The sequence below is a fragment of the Diadema setosum genome, chromosome 7, assembly GCF_964275005.1.
Source record: "Diadema setosum chromosome 7, eeDiaSeto1, whole genome shotgun sequence".
Lineage (NCBI taxonomy): Eukaryota > Metazoa > Echinodermata > Echinoidea > Diadematoida > Diadematidae > Diadema > Diadema setosum.
In genome coordinates, this window is record NC_092691.1 from 8,275,580 (window position 1) to 8,302,887 (window position 27,308).

At 38.7% G+C, this 27,308-nt stretch overlaps 1 protein-coding gene across 1 annotated transcript; it reads right to left on the reverse strand.

Annotated features, from left to right (window-relative positions):
* Positions 1–716: 716 nt before the first annotated feature.
* LOC140230342 (coiled-coil domain-containing protein 87-like) lies at positions 717–27,248 on the reverse strand. The gene is made up of 23 exons (XM_072310492.1): positions 27,090–27,248; positions 26,417–26,489; positions 25,391–25,440; positions 24,523–24,636; positions 24,014–24,085; positions 21,985–22,081; positions 21,305–21,386; positions 20,283–20,433; positions 19,071–19,378; positions 18,261–18,459; positions 17,712–17,888; positions 16,394–16,494; positions 14,892–15,057; positions 13,524–13,640; positions 12,395–12,558; positions 11,210–11,576; positions 10,281–10,387; positions 9,220–9,335; positions 8,380–8,576; positions 6,129–6,278; positions 5,440–5,554; positions 4,173–4,315; positions 717–3,532 (listed from the first exon to the last, which is right to left on the reverse strand). The coding sequence occupies exons 1-23, from the start codon at positions 27,171–27,173 to the stop codon at positions 3,356–3,358; spliced, it is 3,327 nt and encodes a 1,108-aa protein (XP_072166593.1). The 5' UTR covers positions 27,174–27,248; the 3' UTR covers positions 717–3,355.
* Between the last annotated feature and the right edge of the window lie 60 nt (positions 27,249–27,308).

Below are 27,308 nucleotides of genomic sequence, written 5' to 3' on the forward strand. Positions count from 1 at the left end.
TGAACGCATTGGATGCCCATTTGTGAAAAATTTCACGCCACGAAAAAGGCTGTTGGCTGCTACAATGTGCGAAAATTCCACACTGCAATTATTACAGTAATTTACATGATAATGTAATACCATGGCCACATATTATGTAAAAACAAAAATTATTAGTTGTTTGCATGTCATTCTTTTTTTTTTTTTTATCGATATCAAGCTACAAAAGTTAGGCAAAAGATCATCAAAACTCATGCATAGAACATGAATCTCTCTCCCCTCTTTCTATCCATAAACCTATTCATCCTCTCCCTCTCTATCCATACATCCATGATCTATCTATCTATCTACCTATCTATTCATCTATTTATCTATTTATCTATCTATCCATCCATCTATTTATCTATCTATGTATATAGCTTTCTATCTATCTACCTATCTATCTATCTATTCATCTATTTATCTATTTATCTATCTATTTATCTATCTATCTATCCATCCATCTATCTATTTATCTATCTATGTATATAACTTTCTATCTATCTATCTATCTATACAACAAAAAAAAGAGCGCCAGAAAAACAAGAAGAGAATGAAGAATATCTGATGACACAATGATATGAGCATAAAAAATACAAGGAAATATAACATCAAAAATAAGGGAGAAGGAATTTAAGTTGAAATTTTGGCATGCTCCTAAAGGAATCAAAGGAAAGTATCTGCACGGAGCCTGGATGTTTATTTGCATTGACATAAACATTTATTTACATAAAGAAGTCATATGTATACATTTGTGTATGTACATATATTTACATATGATGGGGTCAGATAGCTCTCTGCATTGATAAATATCATTATTTACAAATATGTACAAACAAATACAATATATCTGTAAAACCCCAACCATAAACCACATACCAATACGTTACAAATGCTCAAGGCAAACTTTGTGATTTTTTTTTTACACAAAAGTATATATTCATTTGATACAGTAGCTACATATCAACTGTAACATGATAGAATGTGTGCCAAATTCCATGTATCTTCCTGTGTTTCCTTTTTTTTTTTTTGGAACTGTTCAGTGTTTAAAAACAAAGCAACAAAATCACGCATATAAACATACACAGTTTAAAATGAATACACAAAGTATTTTTGGTATAAAAGGACGGCTTCATTTGATGGTTTCAAATGGAAAACAAACAGTGATATATCAATGACATACCAGTAGTTGGAATCTACACAGCACCAACTTCCTATACTCAAATCTGCGGTGGACAGCAAAACAACATTTTGGGAAGGCATGTAGTCATTGTTTGAGGCATGGAAGAGCCCCATTCACACTTGCAATATAACAAGACCAGTCTTGGGGCATGGGAATTGCTATTAAAAGCAAGCTAACTGCAGGATGAGGTCACAGCCCTAATTACAAACACTGCTCTGCAGCATACTCTCCAGATACTTGCAGAACAATACATCTAAGGTCATGGGTCTACAGGTACCACGTGAAGGCCAAAGCAATATGAAACCTATTTTTAAACAGGAAGCTATGTCAAACTGGCAAAACAACCAGTCTCCTCTCTCTCTCTTCCTATTACAGAGACAAGAAGGAAGCATCAAGACTGAATAAAAACAGACTAGATATTTTTTAATCTCTTCCTGTGATGAAAACAAGAAAGAAGGAACTACTAAGATTGAACAAAAATAGATTGGATAATCTGTCAAAATATCCTGGACGGTGCTTAGAGGATCAAGAGTGTATCCCAAAGAAACAAAGTACCAGTGTAGTGAAAGTTTGTGTTAAAATGGAACAAATATTATGAGTCATGAACATTCAAGCATCAATACGACAGTTAACATGGTGTGGAAAGAATCTTCACCATCACGAGTGTGACACCATCTGTATGATACTGTACTTAGCTGTGCAATGTGCAATGCCCCACATTGTACATAATTGTAACAGTCGTATATTCCTCATAGCCGTATTCAAGATACGCCAAGGATAGAAAGTCATTAGAATTGTTTGACAGAGAAATCTTATTTCTTTGTAAAAAGGCAAGTACATGTAAAATATTTCTGTTTATATACCACATAAATATGTTTGACCAGTGGGATTACTTGAATTTAGAACACGTGACCGAGAGATGTTTTTCTCCCAACATCCATGCCGTAGTACTATCACAGATGTGATCTACTTTTTCATTAGCACTTTTTACCGTAACCACAATTGCAATTGATTACAAAATGAAAGTATGCATGGTTGATGAAATACATTTTTTTCAAATCTCAAGTTTGTCAATCGATGTGGGATATAAAGCAAATAATCATCTCCTATTTCTCGGGCAATGGATACAAAACATCGCCTTGGTGACCCTTGAGGCGTCTATGGCATATCAGCTCTCACCTTCAGCTCAGCCTGGTAGACACCTTGCAGATCACCTCGGCGATGTTAGACTATACCATCACCCTCGCAGACGATGATTATTTGCTTACTATTTATATGCAGAATCTTCAATCAATCTACCTATTACTCCATCCATCCATCTACCCATCAATCCATCTATCTTTTTTCTTGTTTTCTAAACAAAAGATTTCTTTGCCAGCAACATCACTCACAATGACAAGACGGCTGCTCGGAGATTCCCACTAAAGCCATGTTAGATGAATAACTGACATTAAATTTTTCTTTTTCCTTAGATGTTATTCTACTTCAGCGAAAACTCATGCATGTACATTATATTGCTTTAGTTTCGGTGGTAACATGCTACACATCTTTCTCCCTAGGGTAACTTTAACAGGGCTATCAAAGATGTGAACAAAGTCAGTTTTTTGTATGTTTAAGGAAGATTTGGACAGTGACAAATATGGTTTTTACTTTACAAGAAATAGACTATTGACCAGACACTTCTGATATACTTTAATTCTAATATGTATATGAAAATGTCACATATGATCAAGAAACAGAAAAATTTCATGTGTTTTGTTATTAATGGAAAAGAACAATAATCACAGTCACTGCATAAATTTTACTGCAATGAGAAAAATATTCCTAAGGGAAACATAGATTTGTTAAACCTTAAAAGTAATATTTTCTCTCACATTAATTCTATGCTGCCCGGAGAATCCTACAATCTCCATCTTATTTTTGCATCACTGTAAACACTGCTTCATGTATTGTACTTAAGCTGACATGCTTTTAACCATAACACACACGCTGCAGTTCTAAACACCACCGTTTAATAATGATCTTGCAGATTCCACAGCTTTGGACCACTGGACTAACTTCTGAGGTGGATTACTTGAGAAATACAAAAATAATGCTATTAGTACACTCAGTCAACTCTGTCTTGCAGTCCACATATAATGGGGTACTCCTTTCCTAGAGAGTGGATTGAGAGATGGAAGCGAGGTTGTGAATTGGAGGTAATTCTGTGAGCGGTATCTTCACGTCCTTGATGAGGGCAGAATATTCTAGCGCCCTCTCTCGCCTCTCCTGTTGCAGCCAGTACAGCATCTCTGTGCAGTCGAGTTTCATCTTCTCCAAGTATGTGCGACCCTGTAAACAAAAATGACATAAAGTTAGAACGAACAGTTCATCAGCATCCAGCAAAGATAGTGAAACAAACATTCCATGGATATCTCCCCCACCCCCCCCCCAAAAAAAAAGCAACATACCATTACCAAAAAAATCAAAAAAACAAAACAAAACAATGAAGTATGAGTTCATCTTTGTTGTTGTTTTTCTTTCAAAGAATACATTCTTCTATTCCTGTCATTAATGAGGAATCTCACAAACACTGCATTCACTTGTTCTTTAGAATTAAACTGAAATTGAGAAAATATTGATCAGAAGAATTTTGACTTCTTCATACAAACAAGATCTTTCCTTGTCAAAACACTGCTTCTAGACTGTTTGTAATTGCGCGATAACACACACGGGAAGAATATTCTGTCGGTATGCAGGAAATTTATTCAACCTCTGTCTCATTACACCAAACATATCTCTACCCCTTGTACAGGGGAACTTCGCTATAATGAGGACCTAACATCACGAAAAAATTACCAATATCAGGTTTCTCACTTTATCGGGATACAAAGACAACGAAATACAAAGAGCTGGGACCTGCAAAATCATCTTGTTATAAGAGGGGTTTGTTATATCCGACCTCTTTATCGCAAGGTTCCACTGTACTCACCTGATAAGTGACAGTGTCGCCAAACTTCTTTTCAATATTCTTCACCCGTTTCTTGACCTTGGCATCCACAGTGGCCAGCGAGGCATAGATATCACTCCTGTGCTTCGCCTCCTCCAAACGGGCCACTGATGATCCTCTGTAACCTACATGAGACGAGTGACAAAATACCATATGTGACCGTGCACCACAAAATGAACAAAAAGTCGCACCCCTTGATTTTAAGTAAGGACTCAAAAAAAGGTGGAACGGGTCAACCAAGTCAATATTAAGTTTGTCATATTTTCTGAAAGAGCTACCTTTCTTCTACATCATTCTTAAGTTTGCGATCATAAAATGAATGGGAAAGTGCATTTTCAGCAGTTTTTCTACAACCTTTTCTTGTAGAGTAGTGGGATCAGGTATGTCTTAGAGGCCCCTTTTCATTTCTTGATAATCCTTTGCACACTCTTCACTTTCAAGATAACTTTTGAAGGGATAACGATTCTGCTTTGAAAGTTGGCATTTATCATGGTCAGAATGTGTTAATAGAGCATACTCAATTTCAACTTAATCTGATAATCCCTTCATTGTTGTTGCTCCAGTGGTTCACATCCTGGTTTTTTTTGTCCCATTCATTGCACAGCTAGCACAGTTTGGTAAAGATTAAGCGCTTGAATAGACAGATAGACCCTGTACTTTAGAGGCTTTTTTCTTGGTCCACACTTTTCCAGAGTGTGTGCTTTCTTTCCAATATTTAGATAGGTTAGGAGAGTCCATTTCAATTGAGCTATACATCATTGTAAAGCTTAGAGTCTGTTCTTTCAGAATCTGCCCTTAACTAAAAATCCATGTCTGGCAACTTTTTGTTGGTTTTATCTCACCTCCCTGGTTTTATGATGCAGGGTCACATATGAAACAATATCGCAGACAATGTGTCACAATTACCATTTAATGATTACTTTCAGATTGCAATCTGTGACATGAAAAGTAACTGAATGCTGAGTTTCATATGAAGGGAAGAGAGACAAGTCTCTAGTCTACTCTTTAAAAAATGTATTCATATACCTGTTTGGTTTATTTTTAGCAAAAGTAACATCACTGACAATGCATTCACAGTTTTGTCCAACTCATACATTATCCATAAACAGAAAGACTATTTGTCGGAAAGACTTAGAGTAAATTTGAGATTGACAATATATTTTTTCTTTCCAATCACACTAAACTAAATCAAATTAAAGACTTGCCTGTTGAAGATATCAAGGGATTGGGGGCCGGCAGGGTAACTGACCTTTCTGGAAGAACCTGTCGGGGTCGGATGCGTATCTCTCAAACTCCTCGAGGGAAGCCAGGATGTTTTCTCTCTCCGTGATGGCATTCACCGCTAGCTGCCACGCCTCAATGGCCTGATGAGACAAAGTTATGAAATAGTCAGAGGTTCTAACTTAGAAGCAGATCAGCATGGTTTCGCATTACAGTATGTCAAACAAGAAATGCTAACCTATGGTACGGCAAACGAAAGTAGATATTTGGAAAACCTGGTAAATGTAGGAAGTAATGTGACGGTCAACAGCCCTAGCCTGGCTTGGCAGCCTGGACTTACCACTCTAAACTAAGCATAAGCATAAGAAGAAGAAGAATGTGACTGTTGTAATACACACAGATGCTTAGAATAAAGTTTGGAGCCACAATCTTTTTGCTCCTTTTGTTTTCTCAAGGCTTTAAGAAGTGTCCTTTACCATTTACTTGTAGAAAATGGTAAGGCGGGCAGCTTTCGATGTACAACTGAGTTCCTTAATAAAAATTAAGTGTGTTGAACCTTTTATGCAAGGTTTTGAGAAGTCTTATGCATGGTTAACTGACATTAATGCATAGCCTAATGCATGGGTCACAAAAATCCTGTAGTGATGCTGCTTTGTACAGCGATTGAGAAGGATTTGAATTAAGAAGATGGAGAAGCATCCTTGGGCTAAGACTAACCTCTTCCAAGAGCCCGACATACTCATCAGAGCTGTACTTGATGGCCATGTCCAGACGCAGGTTGTCCGGCATCTGGAGGGAGATCCAGATGTTCTCCAGCCGAGTCTGCGTCGTGATCTTTGGCTTGGCTGCCGACCCAGTATCTGACCTCTGGTAAATGGTGAGATGGGAAGTATTATATAGGGATGTGCTAAGGGTGTAGACCACATTCTCAGTTTCTTTACATCTGACTGACTGGTGTAGTTACATCAGAGACCTGTACATTCCATTATCCCCCTTCATTTCTCTCTCGAGTAAGATTCACTTGCCAAGGTACAACAGCAAAATAATTACTTATGTGAGCCCTAGTCCATGTATTGCTTACCTGTTCATACGTACTTTGTGTTATACGTCAACTGTGTCATTTCCATGTGATTGTATGTTGCAATTTGTATGTTACTGTTATTGTCATTTTCATTCGGCTGACTACATGATAATAATAATAATAATAATGACTGTTATGTGTTAACAGGTAGTAATTTGAAAAATTATCCGATAATAGGCAGGTCAGTCCAATACAAATGAATTGAATCCCCAGCAGAATTGTACATATGATACACAGTTCTAAGAGATTGAAGTAATCTATCTGCCCCAAGGTACAAGTAGGCGTCATGATACTGTACATTTGGCCTGTAAAAAATGATGGCACTGGATCATCTATACACGTTTGTTAAATTTTTAAGCCAGCTATAAACAATTTTAACTTTTTGCCAGTCAATGAGAATTGCTGTACAAAGTAAACTCCTTCATCATGTGCAGCACTGAAATTGCTATAAAGTCTTGTAGATGGCCAAAGACACATATGTATCTACTATGTAGTGTCAAAACATCTGGAAAACAAGTGCAATGTAGTAGAGCTGCTTAAATGAGAATACATGGGGTTGGGGGAGCAAGAGTGTTTGTTAAATCTGAACATATATACAATTGTATGCAAGGAAGCTTACTAGCTAATCAGGATGTACAGTTGTACAGCTGTTGAATTAACGTGGCAGGGTGAATGTATGGCTTTTGGTGCTTATATGGATTCCAGTCCTTCATTAGGGATGGTCATTAGTAGGGGTGTGGGTGGCTTCAGGGACATCTGGCACGTCAAAAGTGGTATGTTTGTGAGATTCAGCTCTAGCTTTCCAATTATAGTCCCATGTCTGCATTATTCACAAACAACTACAGTTTCTTTTATCAATTCTATGCACTTAATCCTTCTTTCTATTTCTGCCTCTCTCTTCATCTATCTACTCAGTATGAAAACTCTCTATCTGTTCTCTCTTCCCATCTCTCATCTTCAAAGAATCAAAGTTAGTATGCACGAATTGACAGATATAGATACAAGTAACTTCTATTTTCTCATAGACCTTGTGAATCACAGCAGTTTTGCAGTCCATTAAGAAACAGTACCCGGGCTGTGACTCAATGACACAGGATGCTATGAGGACATATGACACAAATAAGGAAAGGTAGCTACTGAGTATTGCTATAAATTTGACTGAAAATCAGATATTCATGGATGTTGTACATCCACATCCATTTTAATCTGATAATCAGCCTCAAACAAGTTTGACATCTGGTTGATGAATGCCTGCTTATAATTAGATCATATCATTTTAGTGTGTACATAAAAAAATATGTTTTCTTTTTCTTTCTTTTTTTTTTTTCATTAAGAATAGAATGCTTTAAAGAGAAGTCCAAATAACTTGTGGGTAACATTTTGACTTGAGGAAAAAAAGGTAAAAAACATGGCCTGCAGACTTCCAAAAGGACATAAAAATGATCTGATAAAGCAGTCATCCTGTCACTGTTTGTTTGTTTGTTTTTCTTTTTAAATTTGGAAAAGCTATACAGCAATGTGAATATGCTAATTTCAAGAAGCAGGGGCAGATCCAGGAATTCTGTAAAGGTGGGAGGGGGATGCAACTAATATTTCTGGTGCCACTTCCGGGTTTCATTTCATGTTGTTCTTTTTATTTCTTTCGTTTTTAACAAAAAAATAAAGGGGTGGGGGCATGCACCGGTTGCGCCCCCCTCTGGATCCGCCACTGAAGAAGTGTAGCTTTCTCCCAAATAGATGATGTGGCATGAATAGAACATGGCTAAAAATCTTTGGTATAAAAATCATAATGATACATAAGATCATTCAGCAAATAATGAAAACATATTTTTGTGAAAGAGCCCGCTAAAAGAAAGAGGAAAGGGAATCAAGGAATGTAGAACTCACCGAGGTCATAGATAGGCGACTGGCGGTCCTGAAGGTACCCCTGGACTGCATAAAGGACTGGCGGCCGGGTAGAGGGGAGTTCCCGCCTCGCGGGGAGCCCGTGTTGCGGGAGGCATTGCGGCTGACCCTGGAGTGGGTGCGACGAATCGCCCGCTGCATGTTGGTGGTAGACATGCTCTCTGTATCTTCATCATCATCTGAGGCAAAAATAACAGGGAAAGTGATTAAAAAATTAGATATTGAATTTCTTTCAGGCTAATAAATGGAGCTCTAGTATTTGATTGCTTTCCAAGAATCCAAAATCAACCTGAGCTGAAAATAATCTATGTGTAATTACCTCCGCCAAGGGAGGAGGTTATGTTTTCATCAGCATTGATTTGTTAATCTGTTTGTTTGTTTGTCTGGGTGCAAAATAACTCAATAAGTTGTGAACAGATTTGGATGAAACTTACAGGAAAGGTTGAGAATAACACAAAGAACAGGTGATTGAATTTTGGTAGTAATCCAGGAATTTGTATGGATTTCATGAAGGATTTTCGATATTTTGACAGGTAGGGCCAGTGAACATGGGAGTTCAAGCTGTACATTTTTGGAGATTTGCATACATGCACTAAAGCTAGGGTGAGGCGCCCTGCACAGCTGGAAGTAACAAAAGGCTTCTATACTGGGAAATCGGGCTATTTTCGGCATGCATAGGTATGGGTGGAAATCACCGATCTCTATGGAAGAACAAGATCAGTGGTGGAAATGAGCTGCTTGGTGGAGGTCTGTGCTCTCAGAGTGCTTCTCTAGTTTGAAAATTATTTGTTATAAAAAAGGACATGCACCACGTTTGCTTACCTTCCAGTTCTGGGTCCTTGCCCAGCCCTCCTAGCATGATGCTACCAACGTTCCACTGACCGGGGACAAACTCGTTCTTCTGCTGGCGCAGTTCGTCCAACTTAGCCTCCCTATCCCTAGATGAAGAGGAATGCAGCAGATTATGCATACTCGTCAGCGACAGGTATCTTTGTTGAAAAGTGAGGATTTTTCCCCTTTTCCCTCTGCTTTTCATTCACTGTCAGTTGGCCCACTGCCATGACATTTTTTTTTTTTTTTTTTTTTGGTTAATGGACATGCAATTATTATGAAGTATTACAACACCAATGATTCTGCTAGATTCGAAAGCCAATTAAACTTCCACACCAAATCTGCATTGCATTCAAGATTGGCTGCTGTAATGCATCAATAAGATAACATTTCTGGCTCAAATAATTTTATTTAGCAGCAAACCCACTTCATTTAAAACGTAGTCATACCTAGCTTTATTTATCACCATGATCTGTAGTATAACACATCTATGCTGGTTCTTTGTTTCCTTGAAAAGTGCTTCTGCACTCTAAGCCTTCATAACAGCAGTTTTTATTTCCTCCACACAAGATACAAAGTTAAACAGCAGTCATAATACATGATAAATGCATTGTTGGCCTTTAAGCATAGTGTGGAGATTAATCCCCTAAATGTTTGCACTAAGTCTGCTTAAAGCATGCAGCTTAGACATCTACACACATCTTCAGGTCAGTTCAGTTCAGTTTTACAATGAATTCACAGTGTAATGATCATGATAATCTTTATAAAGTGTTTGAACAAATACAATGATATCAAAATAGTCAATGATATACTATTTCCAGTTTAAGAAAGAAAACAAAATGCAAGAGTCTGCTATCCAAAGCAGGTGCTTGATAGTAATGGCAGCCTCAGAAAAATAAATAAGGAAAACATACATAGAAATTAGCAATTTGCAACTTTAACTTGGTAGCAACTATACTATCTCATCAAAGCTCATGCAAACATGATGCTGGCAGGTGAGGAAAAGAATTGGAGGAAACAGGCTAACAGAGCCAGGGACCAAAGAAACTCACCTCTGTCTCTGTAGCTTGGAGGAGCTTATTTTCTCTTGAGCCTTGTCAGCATCACTCTCAGTGTCACTGTCATAGAAATGGTACACTGCCCCTAGAAAGTCAGTTTCCTGTAATTGGGAATACAAAATCATATATGTTTAGACTTTATCAATTGGCATTCCTACTCACTGTTTACGACAACTACCATGAATTAAAGCTGTGTGACATTACTACCGCATCTTAGAGGCAAAGGATAAACAGGACTACTGGACATACAAATGTACATGTAACAATACTGCAATTGATATTGTAGATTCATTCTGTGAGGAACTTCACATGACCAGTGTATATGCCTGCTACATCTGGACCTGGGAGGTTATTTTAATGAAAATGAAATATGAATCCAATCTGCAGGGAATAGTATACTAGCAAAAATGCCAAAACATCTTGACTTCTTTTCTACTTTCTTAATCTTTAATGCCATTTCTCTTTTAATGCTAACAAAAGACAAAAGTATAAAAGAAATTGTTCAGATCATGTGAGAAAATAATAAAAAAGACATCAAGATTATACAAGTTGATATTTGACATTGTTCATATCAAAATCTTTAGTATTTTCTTCATCTGGGAAATGAGAAGTTCCCTGTAAATCTTCAAAAAAAATATGGTCTTTTGTGTGATAGTGGTATCGTCAAGTTTTTGAATGCATTTCATCTGATTATTGGTTGCTTGTGCATATTGCATAAAACCCTATTTTTCTCATTTAACAATAAAGCAAAAAAATTAGAATCTATATATCTTAACATGTTCTCACAATGACAAATTTTATGTTTTCATACAAACACAAACAAACAAAAACATTCTGTAAAGTTTCTAGGATTTTATGGTTTTGTCTCTACATCTGTTATGATTATAATGGTTGCCAAAAGAGGGTGCTCTAAGAAAGCATACCTGAGTGGAGATGTACTTGATGTAGTCATCGACGCTGACCGTGCTCTTCCACCACTGGAGCCAAGAGGCGTATGCCCTCGCGTTCCGATCGTCCATCATCATAGGTCTCCCGAAGCCACTCTCCGTCATGCCCCCAAACCCCCCTCCTGCCCCTCCTCCACCTCCTCCACCTCCTCCTCCTCCAAAGCCATCACCAAAGCTGTAGCTGCCACCCCCCATGCCAGTCCCTCCACCTGCCCCGCCCATAGCCCCGCCCTTGCCCATGCTGAGGTCGCTGATGAAGTTGACGCTGTGCATCAGGCTGTTCTTGTTGACCTGGTGAGGTTTGGCCGGGTTCTGCCTGGCAAATGTGGCATTGAAGATGGGGCTGTGGGGAAAGAGATGAAAATGGGGAAAATTACATGAGTAAACGACAGACAACAGACACAATGTGTATATTCAGGACAGCAATGGATGAATGGAAACTCATATATCTCACTGCAAATTACAGCTATATTTTGATATTTTGGTAAACTATCAAGAAGGACATATACCTTCCCAGCCTCCATTCACTATCAAATTTTCTCCATTAACCCATTGAGGACGGACTGATTTTGCTACAACATGCATTTCTCATAGACAGCTGCCCGAGTATACTCGGGACTCGTCCTCAACGGGGTTAACCTTATCATGTGCCCAGACACTCAGCTATAACTTGACATGCTTGACATGCCTTTGATTAATCTCTCCACACCTGACCTAATTGTACTTTAGCTGGCCCATTCAGGTATTACAAATGCCTCAGTCCAACAGGAAGACCATGCTGGCACAACAAGGATTTATAGGGTGAATAGGTACCGAGTAATCCCTATTCATGGACAGCTAATCTCTACACACTGGTGCAGATTGCTCAAGAAAGTATTCCAGCAAACATGCCAATCAGCATATTAACCCGTTGAGGATGATCTGATTTTGCTATAACATGCATTTCCCATAGACACCTGCCCGAGTATTCTCAGGACTTGTTTCAAAAGGTTAAATACACACAATGAGGAGTAACAAGCTGCTAATAAAAAAAAAAAGAATATATATATATATATATATATATATATATATATATATATATATATATATATATATATATATTTTTTTTTTTTTTTTTTTTTTTTTTTTTTAAAAGAGACGTAAAAAGGACCCATCACTTACCTGTTGCACCACTCATCCCGTTCAATGCCCCAGGGCGCCCCCTGGTTCTGGACCAGCTCCGGGTTGAGGATGCGCTCCTTCTTGCCCCTGTTCAGGGTGGTGGAGGCCAAAAGAGGAGCCTTGTGGAGGGAGTGCTCGCCTGCTGCCGTCTCAACAAAGTCATCCTACAGACACAGAAAATATGAATGCGCAATGAAGTGTGACATAAGGCAGGGACACGTGGGTAACGATCTCAGAGTTCCACCTGCATATCATCATCTCAATCAGGGTGATACGTGACAAATGCTACTCATTAACTCCACACAGTACAAGATATTGTAAAACAAGGAATGTTCGCATGCATTTGAATTTCGCAAGCGCCAAGATTCGTGAAATTGAAATGCACACGAAAGTTCTTTGTCTACACTTTGTGCATTCAATGCAGTGGCAGTTCGCGAAAATTTCTTGTCGCAAAAAAGGCCGTCGGCTCCAATTCGCGAAAAATTCATGCCGTGAATATATCATGTTTTACGGTAACTTAAATATAGTTTAGATGAAGTGCTCCCTCTGTAGTTGATAGAATATTATGTTTTTAAGAACGTTGGTCCATCTACTGGGCAAAAGGATAGTCATCTTACAAAATGTATCTCCGCTCTTCTCAATCATACATGTATATAAAACATGCAGACATTTGACTGACTTAAAACATTTGCATCAATTCACAGAACAGAACTTTGTAATGCAATAAACAGCATACCTGGGGTTTTTTCACGATGATGTACAAGTATAGAATCAATGATATTTGTAGGGCACATCAAAGTTTTTTCTTTGGCTCTTTGCAAATAACACAGCTCTGAAAAGGCTGCATTTTCAGAATGCAATGAATAAAAAAATGTGAGTTATGACAAACTATAGCTTGAAGAACAGACCATACACAATTTTGTAGCTCCCATGTTCCGTTATGTCAGTCTACTGGTAAGAACACATGGTGTGTGTAGACTAATGTGTCCATCCATCAAAAGTTTTTTAATGAGCCTAATACTCGCTCATTCATGATGGTATGACTGACTTTATTTTTCTTCTTATCAGGTAAATACATCAATCAGATGATTAACCCGTAATACTGCAATACAGCATCACTTTTACTCACAGTATCATAAAACAGATGATCAGTGGGTAGTGTCTTGAGAATCTCTTCATACACTTCCTTGATTTCTTGGCCTCTGAACAGATTTGCATCCAGCTTCTTGATAGTGTTACCATCCACCTGTAAAGATATTTGTACAAAGCCACATACATACAGTCAACTCTTCATCTTAAAGGGATCGTATAGTTTTGGTTGAGACCTAATTTCAGATTTCTAACATTTTTCGGTGAGATAATGAGAAACCTCTTATGAAATATGAAAGAACATGTAATTCTATGAGGAATTCAACGTTTATTTGATGAAAATTGGTTTTTAAATGGCTGAGGTATCCAAAATAGAGCGATTCTAAAAAGTGTGGGACCCACACTTTTTTACGATTGCTTTGTTTTACTTTGTTTTTGGATGTTTCAGTCATGCCAAACCCGATTTTCATCAAATAAACTTTGAATTCCTCTTAAAATGGTATGCTCTGTACTTTTTCATAAGTGTTTTCTTGGTATCTCGCAAAAAGCTAAAAGCCCAATTCTCATCCCCACCGATACTGTACCATCCCTTTTAAGTCGATGATGATGGCACTGAGGAATCTGCATCAACTTTGGCGATATTTGACTTCTGCGTGTACAGAGGGATACATACACGAGGTAATGGATGTAAAAAGGGTTCTTTTCATCTTCATTGACTTAGCCGATTATTTGACCTATTTGACTGTAATTCACTTTTGCTTTTCCATGTGTAACTTTTTGAGAACTACAGTGTAGGGTTCATGGAAGATTGCATAGTTACACAAATTATTTGAATATTAATGATGTACAACACAATGACTATAAATACCACCCAAAATCATAAACATATCAATTTCTTTTGCCTTGGTTATCAGTTCCAATATTTCAGCAACTTTTGGGTGTCAAACTTGATATGAAAGAATGTGAAACTATGACAGAATAAAGGAATGTAAATTTCAAGTACCTCCATGGAAGAGTAGGGAAATCATATGACTGTCATGTCGCAGCCATGGCCTTTATTATGGGCTATCTTCTCTTTCGTGCTGAGAAGCAATCAGATATGTACAGTACTTCTGATACCACTGACAAACATATGAAGCCTGTCAAACCTGTTTGACCTTCTCTGTCTGGTTATAACGAAGTCCTCGGGAACGGCAGTTTTCTTTCGTTATATCGAAATTTCATGATAACTGAACAAATAAACAATAAAAACACATAGAGCTGATAATGTTGCAGCCTAAATTTTTATTTCGTTATTTTTAGAATTTCGCTATAACTGTGTTCGTTATAAGGAAAGTGCACTGTATCTTTGTTTTTCTATTTCTCTGTATGAAACTCATTATCCTAGTCGATCACGACTTTGTCTCACCTCGTTGTTGAGTTCGTTGAAGACAGTCTGGTAGAGGTCGAGGGTCACCTCCGTGTTGCTGATCCTTTCAGACACCCTGATGTCCGACGTCCTGACTGTGGCCTTGTTTGGCAGCTTGGTGGTGACCGTGGCTGGCTGCGGGTGGGTGGGCTCTCGGATCTCAACACTGTAATGAGTTAGCGAGAATTCCTTGTTTGGGTCAGCACAGAAATGCAGACACATCTGTTGCGTCCCGAGAATGACCTCATTAGGACTGTATTAACCCTAACTTACCTGGGGGGGGGGGGGGGGGGGCCATAATGCCCCCCCCCCCCCCCCCCCCCCCCCCCCCCGATGAATTCCCCGACCATCCCGGCGCGCAAAATTTTTTGACCGCGCCGTTCGCTGACTTTTTAATTTCAAGTCTCGCGCAACTTTTGAGACCAAATTTGTCACGCCCGGGCATATCGTTCCGAAGCAACGCCCCTTCAAAAAACTTTCATCAACCCCAAAATTGCTCAAAAAAGTGATTTTGTGTACAAAGTCAATACAAATTGTGTTTTTTCAATTAATTCATATAAAGATTCATATTTTTAATTTCAATGGATGAAATCAATTTATTTTAGTATTATTATGCTTCAAAAAATGTGTGTGACAAATTCTGCTGAAAAAACAACAAAAACAAAAGTTCGAAAAAACAAAGAAATACATAAAGAATTGATAAAGCAATAAAAAACATAAGAAATTAATTTTGATACTGAAATTTTTTTTACGCACAAATGTTTGGAATGTCACCAGGAATATTTACACTGAAAATCAGCATTCCATAAGCTTTTATAAGCCAATTACAGATGAAAATGAGGTTTTTTTGCATATATTTGCATAATTAATTGATTTAAAATAGAAAATGCAAATTTTTTGAAAATTTAACGTAACAGTCTTGTAGATTACATCCGGCTTTATGTTCATGCAAAATTTTGCGGCGATCGCGCGATCAACGGCCGAGATCTGAAGGGGGGGGGCATAATGCAAACTAGAAAAGCACTCAGAGAGTGCAGACCTCTGCCAAGCAACTCATTTCCACCCATACAAGAATGCTGAAAATCACATAATTTCCCAATATAGAAGCCTTTTGTTTACGTCATCAGCTTCCAGCTGCATGGCGCCTTGGCGAGCAGAGCACACACTTTAGTGCGCATATGCAAACCTCAAATACGCGCAGCTTGAAGTCCCAAGTTCATTGATCCTATCTGCCGTGCCAAAAGATTAAAAATCCTTCAAAAATCCATAAAAATTCCTGGATCACTACCAAAATTTAATCATCTGTTCCTTATGTCATTATCAACTTTCCCTGCATGTTTCATTCAAATCTCTTCACAACTTTTTGAGCTGTTTTGCAACAGACAAACACAAAAACAAACAAATGCCAATGAAAATATAACCTTCTTCGTTGGTGGAGGTAAAAATGAGACTGAATAACTTGCTCAATATATGGTGTATAAAGTATTTTTGTCAAGACTCACACATCCTCCTCCTCTTTCCTCTTTGCCTCTCCCTCAGCTATCCTCTGTAGTCTCCTCATCTCAGCCCTTCTGTTGTCCTGTCTCTCATTGTGATCCACAGCCTGAAGTGAAAAGAATTGCAAATATATTGCTGCACTCCATAGAACATTGGGTGAAGAAGACTAGCATTGCTTTTCCACCTTTGATATCACATCAGTACTGATTTCAATGCAAAGAACACAAGCACTTCTACACGTGCATACATGTACATCACCCATGAGATACAAAATCTGAAACCTATCACCCATGAGATACAAAATCTGAAACCTATGCTTGCACACTTGTACATATACACAGATACAATTCAAAGCCAACGGCCTGAATTCATGAAGGTGGTTTAAACTTTAAAAAGACCACGGTACAAATTTAGACTGTGGTCTAAAATAAGCGTGAAATAGGAGTACCTTTGACATGTGCATATTACCACTTATTTGTTACTGGACATATGTTGGTGTACGCAATCTGTTGATCATATTTATGCAGAAGAAATTTACACAAACCATGGTCTAAATTTGAACTACCTTCGTGAATTCAGGCCAATATGTCTGCATTTCAATATTTTTTTATCTTCCATTCATTGTTTGTGTCCTTACATCTCCCCATCGCAAGCTTGTTTTCTATGCGACTCAAATGCTGACCTAATCTTCTAATACCACCTTTCCACATACAGCTGTACTTCATGTGCATTAACGTTCCTACAGTAGAGTACCAAAGTGTGACATCATAGCCATTCATTGGCACAGAAACTGGGCTTAAACAACCTAACATAACCCAAATATCTCTGAACATAACCGCTGCTAACAATGCTTGTACCCACTTCCAATCCACTTCCCAAAGCCTTGTGCAAGGATACGGTATCTTGTTTGGGATCCGCATCAAACTATAACTAAAGAATGAGACATCATCACTTTATCACTCTATACATGGAAGACAAGGAGAAAGAGAAGACCAACATCAAAGGAGAAGAAAAAAAGAAGTGGTAATAGGAACAGAAAAGGAACTAGACAAAGAAAAAGAAGTAGACACAGAAATAGAAGAGGAACTAGAAGAAGAACTAGAAGAGGAATAAAAAGAAGAAAAAGAAGAAGTAGATGAAAAAATAGAAGATCTCGACGAAGAAGTAGAAGCATATGAAGAAACAGAACAGGTAATTAGAAAAAAGAATACTGTAAAAGAAGAGTAATGGACAAACAAAAACAAAAAAGAAGATGATGATAATGAAAAAAATAATAATAATGAAGATGAGAATGATGATAATTATGGTGATGATTCTGCATACCTGCAATAACGGAGGCAAGTCTTCCTCCTCTGGAAGAGCCTCTTTCATCCGCTCCGTCTTGGCTGACCGGTAGGTGGACAGCCTCTCCAGGTCTTGCTTGATGAGGTAGCCAGAGTCCGGCCTGCCTGCTGTCGGTGGAGGTCTGACCGATGAAGCGGCCGTGGGCTTGGATTTGGTCTGCACAGCATTGTGGGGTCAATCAAATTAAACATGAAATCATGAGTTGATCACAAGTTTGCTGGGGAAAGTTAATAGAACATGTTCAACAACCCAGCGAGATAAGTCTTGATTGAGGCTACCACTATTGGCATATCTGAGTAAAACATCAAGTTTGTTTCGTGAACAATATCTACATTACAAGGTGTAATAACTTTCTTTTTGTTGTTGTTGTTGTCCAGAACCTTTAATGAAGGGGTAGCTGAGGCTTTAGGGAGCCTCCTGCAGATCAGGCCTCTGTGTGTGTAACTAAGTCTGCAAAATATGTTTAACTGGATGGTTTGAGTAACTTGTTGTTATTGTAAGTCAGTACAGTATCGCCATACAGTATACCTCTTCCTCTTCCTCTGCCTGGTCTGGGTCCTCCAGGTTGTACTTCTGTCTGTGTCTGGTGGCGCTCTTCGGCCTTCCCTCGTCTGACGGGGGCTCCTCGAAGCCCACCTCCTCGTAGATGGATTCGTAGGGATGGAACTCAGGCAGAGACTTGGAGCGAGGCAGCCTGAACTCCCCTGTATCTGACTCCAGCATTTTCCTGCAAAAATTAATGAATAACAACAAATTGATAAACAAACTTTAGAGAGACAAAAACAGCCTATGTGAGATCAGGATGAAGTTGTACCTCTGACGAAATTCCAGAGGGGTAAGAAAAGGACAAGAGTTATCCACTTCCTGATATCATCCATGTAAGTTTTAGGTTTTTTTTTTTAGAGCAATAAACAGTTTTCTTCAGGAAGAGCTTAGATAGGGACTTTATGATTGTTCTTTACTGCTTGGTACTATAGGAAGTGTCACACGACTTCTTTTCACAGAAATTGGTTCTTGAAATTAATGTTTACTGCATGGTACTAAAAAGAAGGAAGGGAGAAATGAAAAATCAGGTGACTTTATGGAAACAAAATAGAGCTCCAATAATGCCCCAGCAAGTCACTTGAAATATAAGTGTAACCTATTCACACACACAACCAAAAAAAGGGGTCAATCTTCACCTCCAGTTTAATGGGTAAGAGCTGCAGATTTTTCATGTATGAAGTAGAATTCTCCATGCTTCAGGCCGACATTCAGTTGAAATCCACAATGCTCAAACATCAGATTTATTCGTTTCCAAAGAATAAAAAAACGCCAATGAAAAGAAAAGTGACTCACCGTGTAAGGTCTTCACTCTTCGTGACCTCAACCGATGCAGCGGGCAGCTTCTCCTCCGTTTTCTCAGCCTTCCTTTCTTCCGCCTCCTCCTCTTCCTCTTCCTCCTCATCGTCTTCATCCTCCTCCTCGGCTTCTCTCTCCTCCTCCATGGGAGATGACATCATGCCTCTCTCCATGGTCTGTAGGTCTGGGAGGAAGTCTAGCACCTTAGCTGTATGGAGGGCCGGGAACTGGGACGTCATGTCACGGATCTGCTGGTCCACCGTGGGCCGGTGGTGCTTCCTCCGCTTGGGCCGACTGGTCTCAATCTGAGATGGAGAGATGGATTATACTAGATAATATCTCCAAATGATGCAACTCTGGCATATATACAGTCAAACCTATCTATAGCGGCCACCCAAGGCCACCCAAGGGAGACGAAAAGAGTGGCCGTTATTGACAGGTGGCCGCTATAGACAGGTTATCAGACTTTTGTGTGCGTTGCCAACATGTACTAATGTATCCTCGTTGTATACCTCTATAAGTACTAAAGCTACATGTACATACATGTACGTGTATACGAATGCACATGTGTGTTTTATGCATTGAACAATGCCGGTGTTTATCAAGCTGTTGCACAGTAGCATGTGTACAGTCATGAAGAAACTTTTACACATCAAGCGCATTTATGACTGAATGAGTGATGAATACAGCGGTGGCGATCACTGAACGTTGCACATGAACTTTTAGTGACTGGCATGGCTACAAAGCAGAAAACCACGCTGAATTATCGGCTCATCTATGGCTCCATGTGGGTCTGTGGCTGCTATAGACAGGTTAAAATCTACTGCAGGAAACAAAATATTTGGCCGCTGGCCACATTAGACAGGTGGCCACTATACACAGGGTCTTTAACAGGGCTTTTCTCTTGGGGATTTTTCAGTGGCCACTTACAGCAGGTGGCCGCTATAGACAGGTGGCCGCTAAGGCAGGTTTGACTGTAGTAGTAATATTTTTTTTCCCCACACATACAAGAGTAACAACAATAAGATAACTTTTTTAAAGATTACGATTATAGTCATCAATTTCATCTTAATCATGAGCATTATCGTCATCAGTATCCTTATCACTACCATTATAGTCATCAGAACCAGCAAAATAATTGTACAAGATAGACATCCATCAAATGTTGAGATAGTAAGAAAGATATATGTGATATTCATGTCATCTTACCAATTTCTGGTAGGAAAGGGGAACCTTGTCCTCCTTGGACTGCCTGGAAGGGGGTCTGGGGGAGGCCCTGATGGGGTGGCTGTCCTCCGACTCCGGGTAATCCCCCCTGATGTCTGCCACGATGTGACGACGGATGGCAAGAATGTTCAGACTGTGGAGGGAGGGGGGATGCAGGAGGAGGATAAAGAGATAGAGAGATGGAGAGAGAAAGAGGGAGCGAATGAGAGGGAGGGGAGAGGAGGAGAGAGGGGAAAAAGAAGGGAGAAAGGATGAGATGGAGAAGAGAGGGTGAGAGAGGGAAGGGAAACATATACACATTAGGAAGAAGGGAGAGATAGAGGATATGACAAAAGAAAAGAAAAGATTAAAATCCTTGATTGCCCAATAAAGTGGTATGCATTCAGTTGTTCAATCTGATCCCACATGGCTGTATGCCAGTTAGTGATGCTCTCACACCAATTGCACATACAACAACATCCCTCATGGACCAAACTGCTAAACAAAGCAACATGAGTATAGACCGATTCTGTGACGCGCTATGTGTATTTTTGGCATGGGGAGCGCAATTACTGCGGTGTCTCAGCCGACCCCCCTCCTCTCTCCCCACCCCTCTCACACGCACGGAATGAAAAACTGATGCGTGGTTGTTTTAGCCAACAGGCGTCTCGTACTGAGTGCACGAACGCTTGCTTAATGCGCGAACCTTTGTTACAAGTGCGTGATAAACATGTATGTTGCCCAGGGGGTGGGGGAGAGGAGGGGGGGTCGGCTAAGACACCGCAAAATGAGCTCATGGCTGCGCCCAGTGCCACAAATTGTCTGCTACCCTCAACGGACCCAAATCGGTCTATAGACGAAAACACCCTGGCACTAACTATACATTCTTTACATTAAGTTCTAAACAGATATCTCTCAACGAAAGTGAAACTATCGGTGCTGAGTCTATGACTTTTATGGAAACAGTTTGGTTAACAAATCTCAAGAATTATGAAGCTAATGAAAGAAAAGGTGAAAGAACTTACAATTTGTTGGCATCCAGTGAGACCTGTGCCTTCAGTCTACTCATGTTGGCAATTCCACTGAAAACATTTTTGTCATGTAGCACTGTTCACAATGAAAAAGAAAAGAAAAGCGATGAAATCATATCATGTTACACTAATACTGTGTTGGTACAGGCAAATGAAAACATTAGTGAAAAGTAACAACTGTAAGACATACAACTTTATCAATTGTACGGTTACATATTTTGACACGTGTGTATCTGGCTTGTTTACATCATTGAAGATCTTATCAGCAATTATAAGACAAAACAAGTAGTACATGTACTTTTGTGTTGAATGGTTGGTATAATTTACAAATGTGTGTGGTGAAAACATAGTTGCAAAGTCTGTTGAAATATTTCTTTCCTCTTCCTACCCAGTATCCAGTGAAGAAGAGATGATGTATTGCAATATCAACATTCAAATATGAATGCCTCCTGGTATGTCAGGTTTAAATGGGAATGCCAACCTTGTATACGGCATTGCGGTATTCTAAGGGCTGAAAAGGCATATTTGGTGAAAATCACATTTTTACCTCTCTTGAAATGGACACATTCTGTAATACAAGTTAGATAAAACAGCATTTTCCAAGAAACCTACAAAATACTGCAAAAAAAAAAAAGGAAACAGCTGGCATACAGTGTATATATTAGTTTACTCACTTCTTGCTTTTTCCACATAATGCTGAAAGAGCTGCTGACAGACTGTGACAATGTGAACAGTGATTCTCCGCTGTAACTCCTTGTTTTCTTCAAAGGTCTGTATAAATATGCATGAAGAGATAGATTAGTGGTAATCACTTGTCATCATAAAGACTACAATAGATATCAGCACAAAAATAACGTCTCTGGAGTGACAATACCTTGTATCTCAATTGGCATACATTAAAACCCTCCTAACTTTATTCTGAATATCAAATACACTGATTTGAGTTTTAAAACAATGATTTCAACATTGATGACATTTTGCGCAAAAAAAAAAGAGAAAAAAGTTGTGAATATGAAAAACTATTTTCCCCCAAGAAAACTGATGATTTTGATATACGAGTTCTTGTCATCCAAGGGACAATAAACCATAAAAAACATAGCACAATTTCAAAGGCTCAAATCCTTCACAGCAGTCAAGCTTTGGTATTTATAGGGGAATCTCACTTTACGATGACCTCTTGAAAATGCACAAGAAATGAGGCAACAGCAAAATAATAATGGAATGTTTTTCAGATACATAAGGCACATCAGAAATGAACAATGATGAGAAATGAGAATATTAGGACAGTCATAATCTACCTTTACATTAAAGGTCCTGCTTACCTTTGGGAGCAGTGATTTAAAAAAATGTTCAAGATATCACTTTTGATGCATATGTGTAGGTCAGTTGTATCACAAAACATCCTACCATATAAAAATTTTTGCAATAAAGCCTAATACAGTAAACCTCGGATAAGTCGACGTCGAGTGAGTCGAAAATCACTTAACTCGAAGCAAAATAAAAAGTCCCGATTTTTCCCTATGTATTTTCTCTAAGAAATATTTGGATAAGCCGAAGTGCGAGAGTCGAATTTTGGCTGTGTCGAAGTAAAACATTCAGTCCCTTTTGTACAAAATACACGTAGTTTACATCACTTCAGCCGAAGAAGATTTGTCTGGCATTCTCATTACATTTAGAGGAGAACAAAAAAATCGGCATGCCGCAGAACCCCGTCCCTGGCCTGCTGCAGGTAAGCATGCACACTCACCGTACCGCTCTGCACGCATGTCGAATACATACACATATACATGTATACACACAGCACATCGATCCATATACTTTGTCCATACACACAGCACATCCATACTTTATCCATGTCAAGCCAGAAATCCTTGGTCAACCAATCGCTGCTTTAATATTTTAGTGACAGGCCAAGTGGGCGGAGCTTGTTTGTGCGTGCCTGGCTGGCTGTATAGTTTTGTTCAATGGAGGTGGGATGGGCCTGGGAGAGTGTTTGTCTCAGGGTTGGTTGACAGAGATGTTGCACCATAGACATAGCACATGCACATTGCCACATTACAGCGCAGACATTCTCAGAACTACGTTTAACTACTAGTATTGATACAAATTCCATGTTCAATTTAGAACAAAAAAGGAACATCATCTTCAAGAACAGACAAATTTGAATGCAAACACACATACGCACGCACGCACACACACACACACACATAAGCCTGCAAATGTACTATGATACATGTACATAACTGTGAGTCGAAAAAAAATCGACTCTCGCGAGAGTCAAATTTCACTTAAGTCGACGCATTTTCGTCAGTCCCGAGAGCTTTGACTCATGCGAGGTTTACTGTATATAAGGAGATATCACTATTTTCCTCATTAAACCGTAACTGTAGACAGTTTAGTCTAGATGGAAAGATTTTATTATAACTATTGTTCTCATTTTGTATACTTAACAATACTTAACATCGATTATACTGGTTCAAGTTTTCACACTGGTTATTTCTATCCCTAACTCACATTTTAGAACTATTTTGAAGCACTAAGGCTGGGTTTTCGTTTTATCTGCAAAAGGTAAATTATACCTTTAAAATATGAACAGAATGGACCATATTTATGGATGGGATATTTGAAGAGTTCTCTGACTACATGAAACATCTGGCTACATTACTATCAATGATTTGTAATGAGAAAAAAGATGATTCTCACCAAAAAAGGGTCGTCCACCTGCCTTCTGATGTCGGGCCAGATGGAGTTGACTTCTCCCATGATCACACCGGCCTGGGGGATTGAAAAGGTGAGTAAACAACAAACATAGAGATTCATACAAATGCTGACATGTAAATACATGCAAAATAATGGTCCCTTAACAGCTGTTTATTATGCCCTTGTATGGACAATCCTATTCAGAATCTTGAACTATTGAAAAAGACATGGGAAAGGAGTGCAGAAAACAAACAATGGATAATATAAAACTATAACAAACTTAATTAAATGCACCTAACATGCCAAAACAAGAAAATTCTTTACTCTTACAATATGTACATGTATACTGCTTCATTTTCTGTCACTTCCACAATTTTACATTACATTGCCTCCCACTTCATGAAGGGCTTGGTGTAAAGCCCGGGTGACCTGGAAAATGTGGAACTTTGTCATCACTCTGCAATCACAGCTTCTTCTTTTTTTTTAGATAAAATCTTGAACATCATTTTTACCAGCATTTGCTGTTCCTCTGTGGTCAGGTGAGTGTACTCTGGATCGGCTGCGATCCGCCGCCGGATCAGCTTGGCCAGCTGAGAAAAGGTGGTGGGTGGAGCCTTGATGCTCTCCTGCAAAGATTATGGGGGGGGGGGGGGGAGACAGGAAAGTCACACACTCATAGATCATATCACTGATTTTCCCAAAGAAATCTGCTCACTAGAATGGTGTGGTGGATATAATGATAGAGATAATGGTAAAGGGTACAATGTCTACAGGCTTAATTCAGTTATTGTTTCCAACTACCAGTACTGTAAAAGTGGACATTTTTGCATGAGTAATTCTTCAAGCTAGGTTGGGTAAGATGAATTTTGCATACTTTTAGTTGAATCGTGGACGGTCACAATGATTGAGCAAGCACTTCAAACAGCTTACTGCTGCCACAGTGGTTAAGAGCTTGGAAGCACATACTCATGTATTTCAAAGGGTTACTGGTCGATCTGCATTAGGACAGCAAATTCTCTCTTCTTACAGGACTAGCAAACATGGAAAAAAAAAAAAACACTGCACATCACATAGCAGCAACATCCCTCAAATATACCTACCCAGTTCATTGAAATCAAAGATATAAAATATTACATATAACAAGCAAAAAAAAAAAATCAAGTGCTTTTCATTTTTAGGCTAGTTTCATGTTGTGCAACATGCACACAAATTCCACTTTTACAGTATTTCATTATGACAAGAAACTTAAAAAAAAAAAGAGAGAAAAAGGTCCCTTTGTGTATCAAAATCAGTTCTTCAGGGTGATGAATGTGGGTGGAGAATTTTTTCGACAGAGGAATATATACATGTAGCTCTGAAGAATGAAATAAGATGACTTACATCAATCGGAGTAACTGGCCTCTCCACTTCAAGATCAACCTTCTCTGAAGCTGAAATTGAGATAAAGATGGTGACATTGAGGCATTGACAAGTCAAATTCACAACAGAGGAAACACATCTGTACAGAGAGAACTCATTTCACAAACAAAAACAAACAATCAATCAAACCAAAATGGACTGATTGGGGCTCTTCTAAAATCAAAGGTATCTGTGCAAGCAAAGTCATATGTTGGCTTGATTTGCTACATAAAGCTATTGATTTATTTGAGAGATGTATTTTATTACGCAAAGGAAAAAAAACCAATTATTTACACATCTTTTCAAATATGTACCCCCAGGTAAGCATTAGAAATATCAAATATATGTTTCGTACAAAAATCATGGAAAACATTCTTTGCATGCTTATAATCATAAATAGCTTTGACAACATCAGGACCCTGACTAGTCGCCAACTCTAATACTTGGGTTTGGTTTTTTGCTCACGATGTAGATTTCTGGAAGTGTGAAACAATGAAAAGGTTTGGACTTCACAACACCTCAAGCCATGCAGAGAAAAAAGAAACAACTAAACAAACACGTACAGAAAATTATGGTAAGTTGTTCCAAATAACGATACCACTGGGTTGTTTTTTTAACATAATTTCAATATTACATGATGAATCATCTACCCATCAAATTTCTCTGTATTTAAAGTGTTCATACACCTAAGAGATTTGATCTATTGAGTAAAAAAAGAAAAGAAAAAAGGAGAACAGGAGAAGATTCCACACACTATTAATATACAAAGTTGTACACCAACTGTGTCATTACATTTCCCCTTACTTACTGCAAAACACAGCATTTTTTCCCCCCAATATTTATATCTGTAACTGAAGACTTGAACCATCTGTATATCAATTATAACATTAAAGTTACGCCGTTGAGGACGAGTCCCAAGTATACTCTGGCAAGAGTCTATGGGAAATGCGTCTTGTAGCAAAGTCAGCCCATCCTCAACGGGTTAAAACAAATCCACAGCAAAATCACCTTCTTCATCAAACTTTGGTGCAAACAGTGTGAGGGGTCCAAGTATTTCTTCATATCGCTTTTGGAGCTCCCGCTGAAAAGTGAAAGAAAAACAAGGATAGTATCAAGTTTATTTTCATCTTTATATCACACAGTCCACTATCAAAACGGGACAGTAAACGTTCTAATACTGCACAATGACATACAAGTTGGGATAATTCTGTTAGTACCAGGTACATCAAATCACCATTGTAGCTAGTAAACAGTCCTTTCATCATCTGTGGCAAAATGTACCAGTAATGACAACAATATCTGTCATGCACAAATATTGTCATTGTAGAGTTTGACACTTACTGGTAGTTTGATGCATTTTTTCTGTATCTTATAGTGTTACTACATTATAATGTTCTATCATCCTCCACTAATAAAATGTACAAGCATGAGATGGCACAATTCCTGCAGAGTGTATCTACAATTGATGTAATCACAGCCACTTTAACTTTATAGTCACTTACATGGACTGGATCTTGGAATATGTCAGGGGTGAAAAATAGACAGGTGAAAGAAGTCACAGCAGAGAAAGAAGTTACAACAAAAGATATTTCCAGAAACATATAATCACATACAAAAAAAACTTATTCTAAGTATCATACCAACAGACACAAGGGCAAAAATGAAGAACTTTTAAACTTACAGATCCAAAGGATATTTTCTCCATGGGGTAGATTGCGTGCTGCTTGGAAGCATTGCTAGCCATCCTCATGTGGGTACCCGCCATCTTTAAAGTTGTTACTGGTTCTGGTCCGAGACCTTATCACACTAGCATAGACTTGGAGCACAACTTGCTCACACTCAAGTAGAGACCATGGTTTTCCTCAAAGCATTCTGTGGATCGAAAAACAGCCGACAGTTA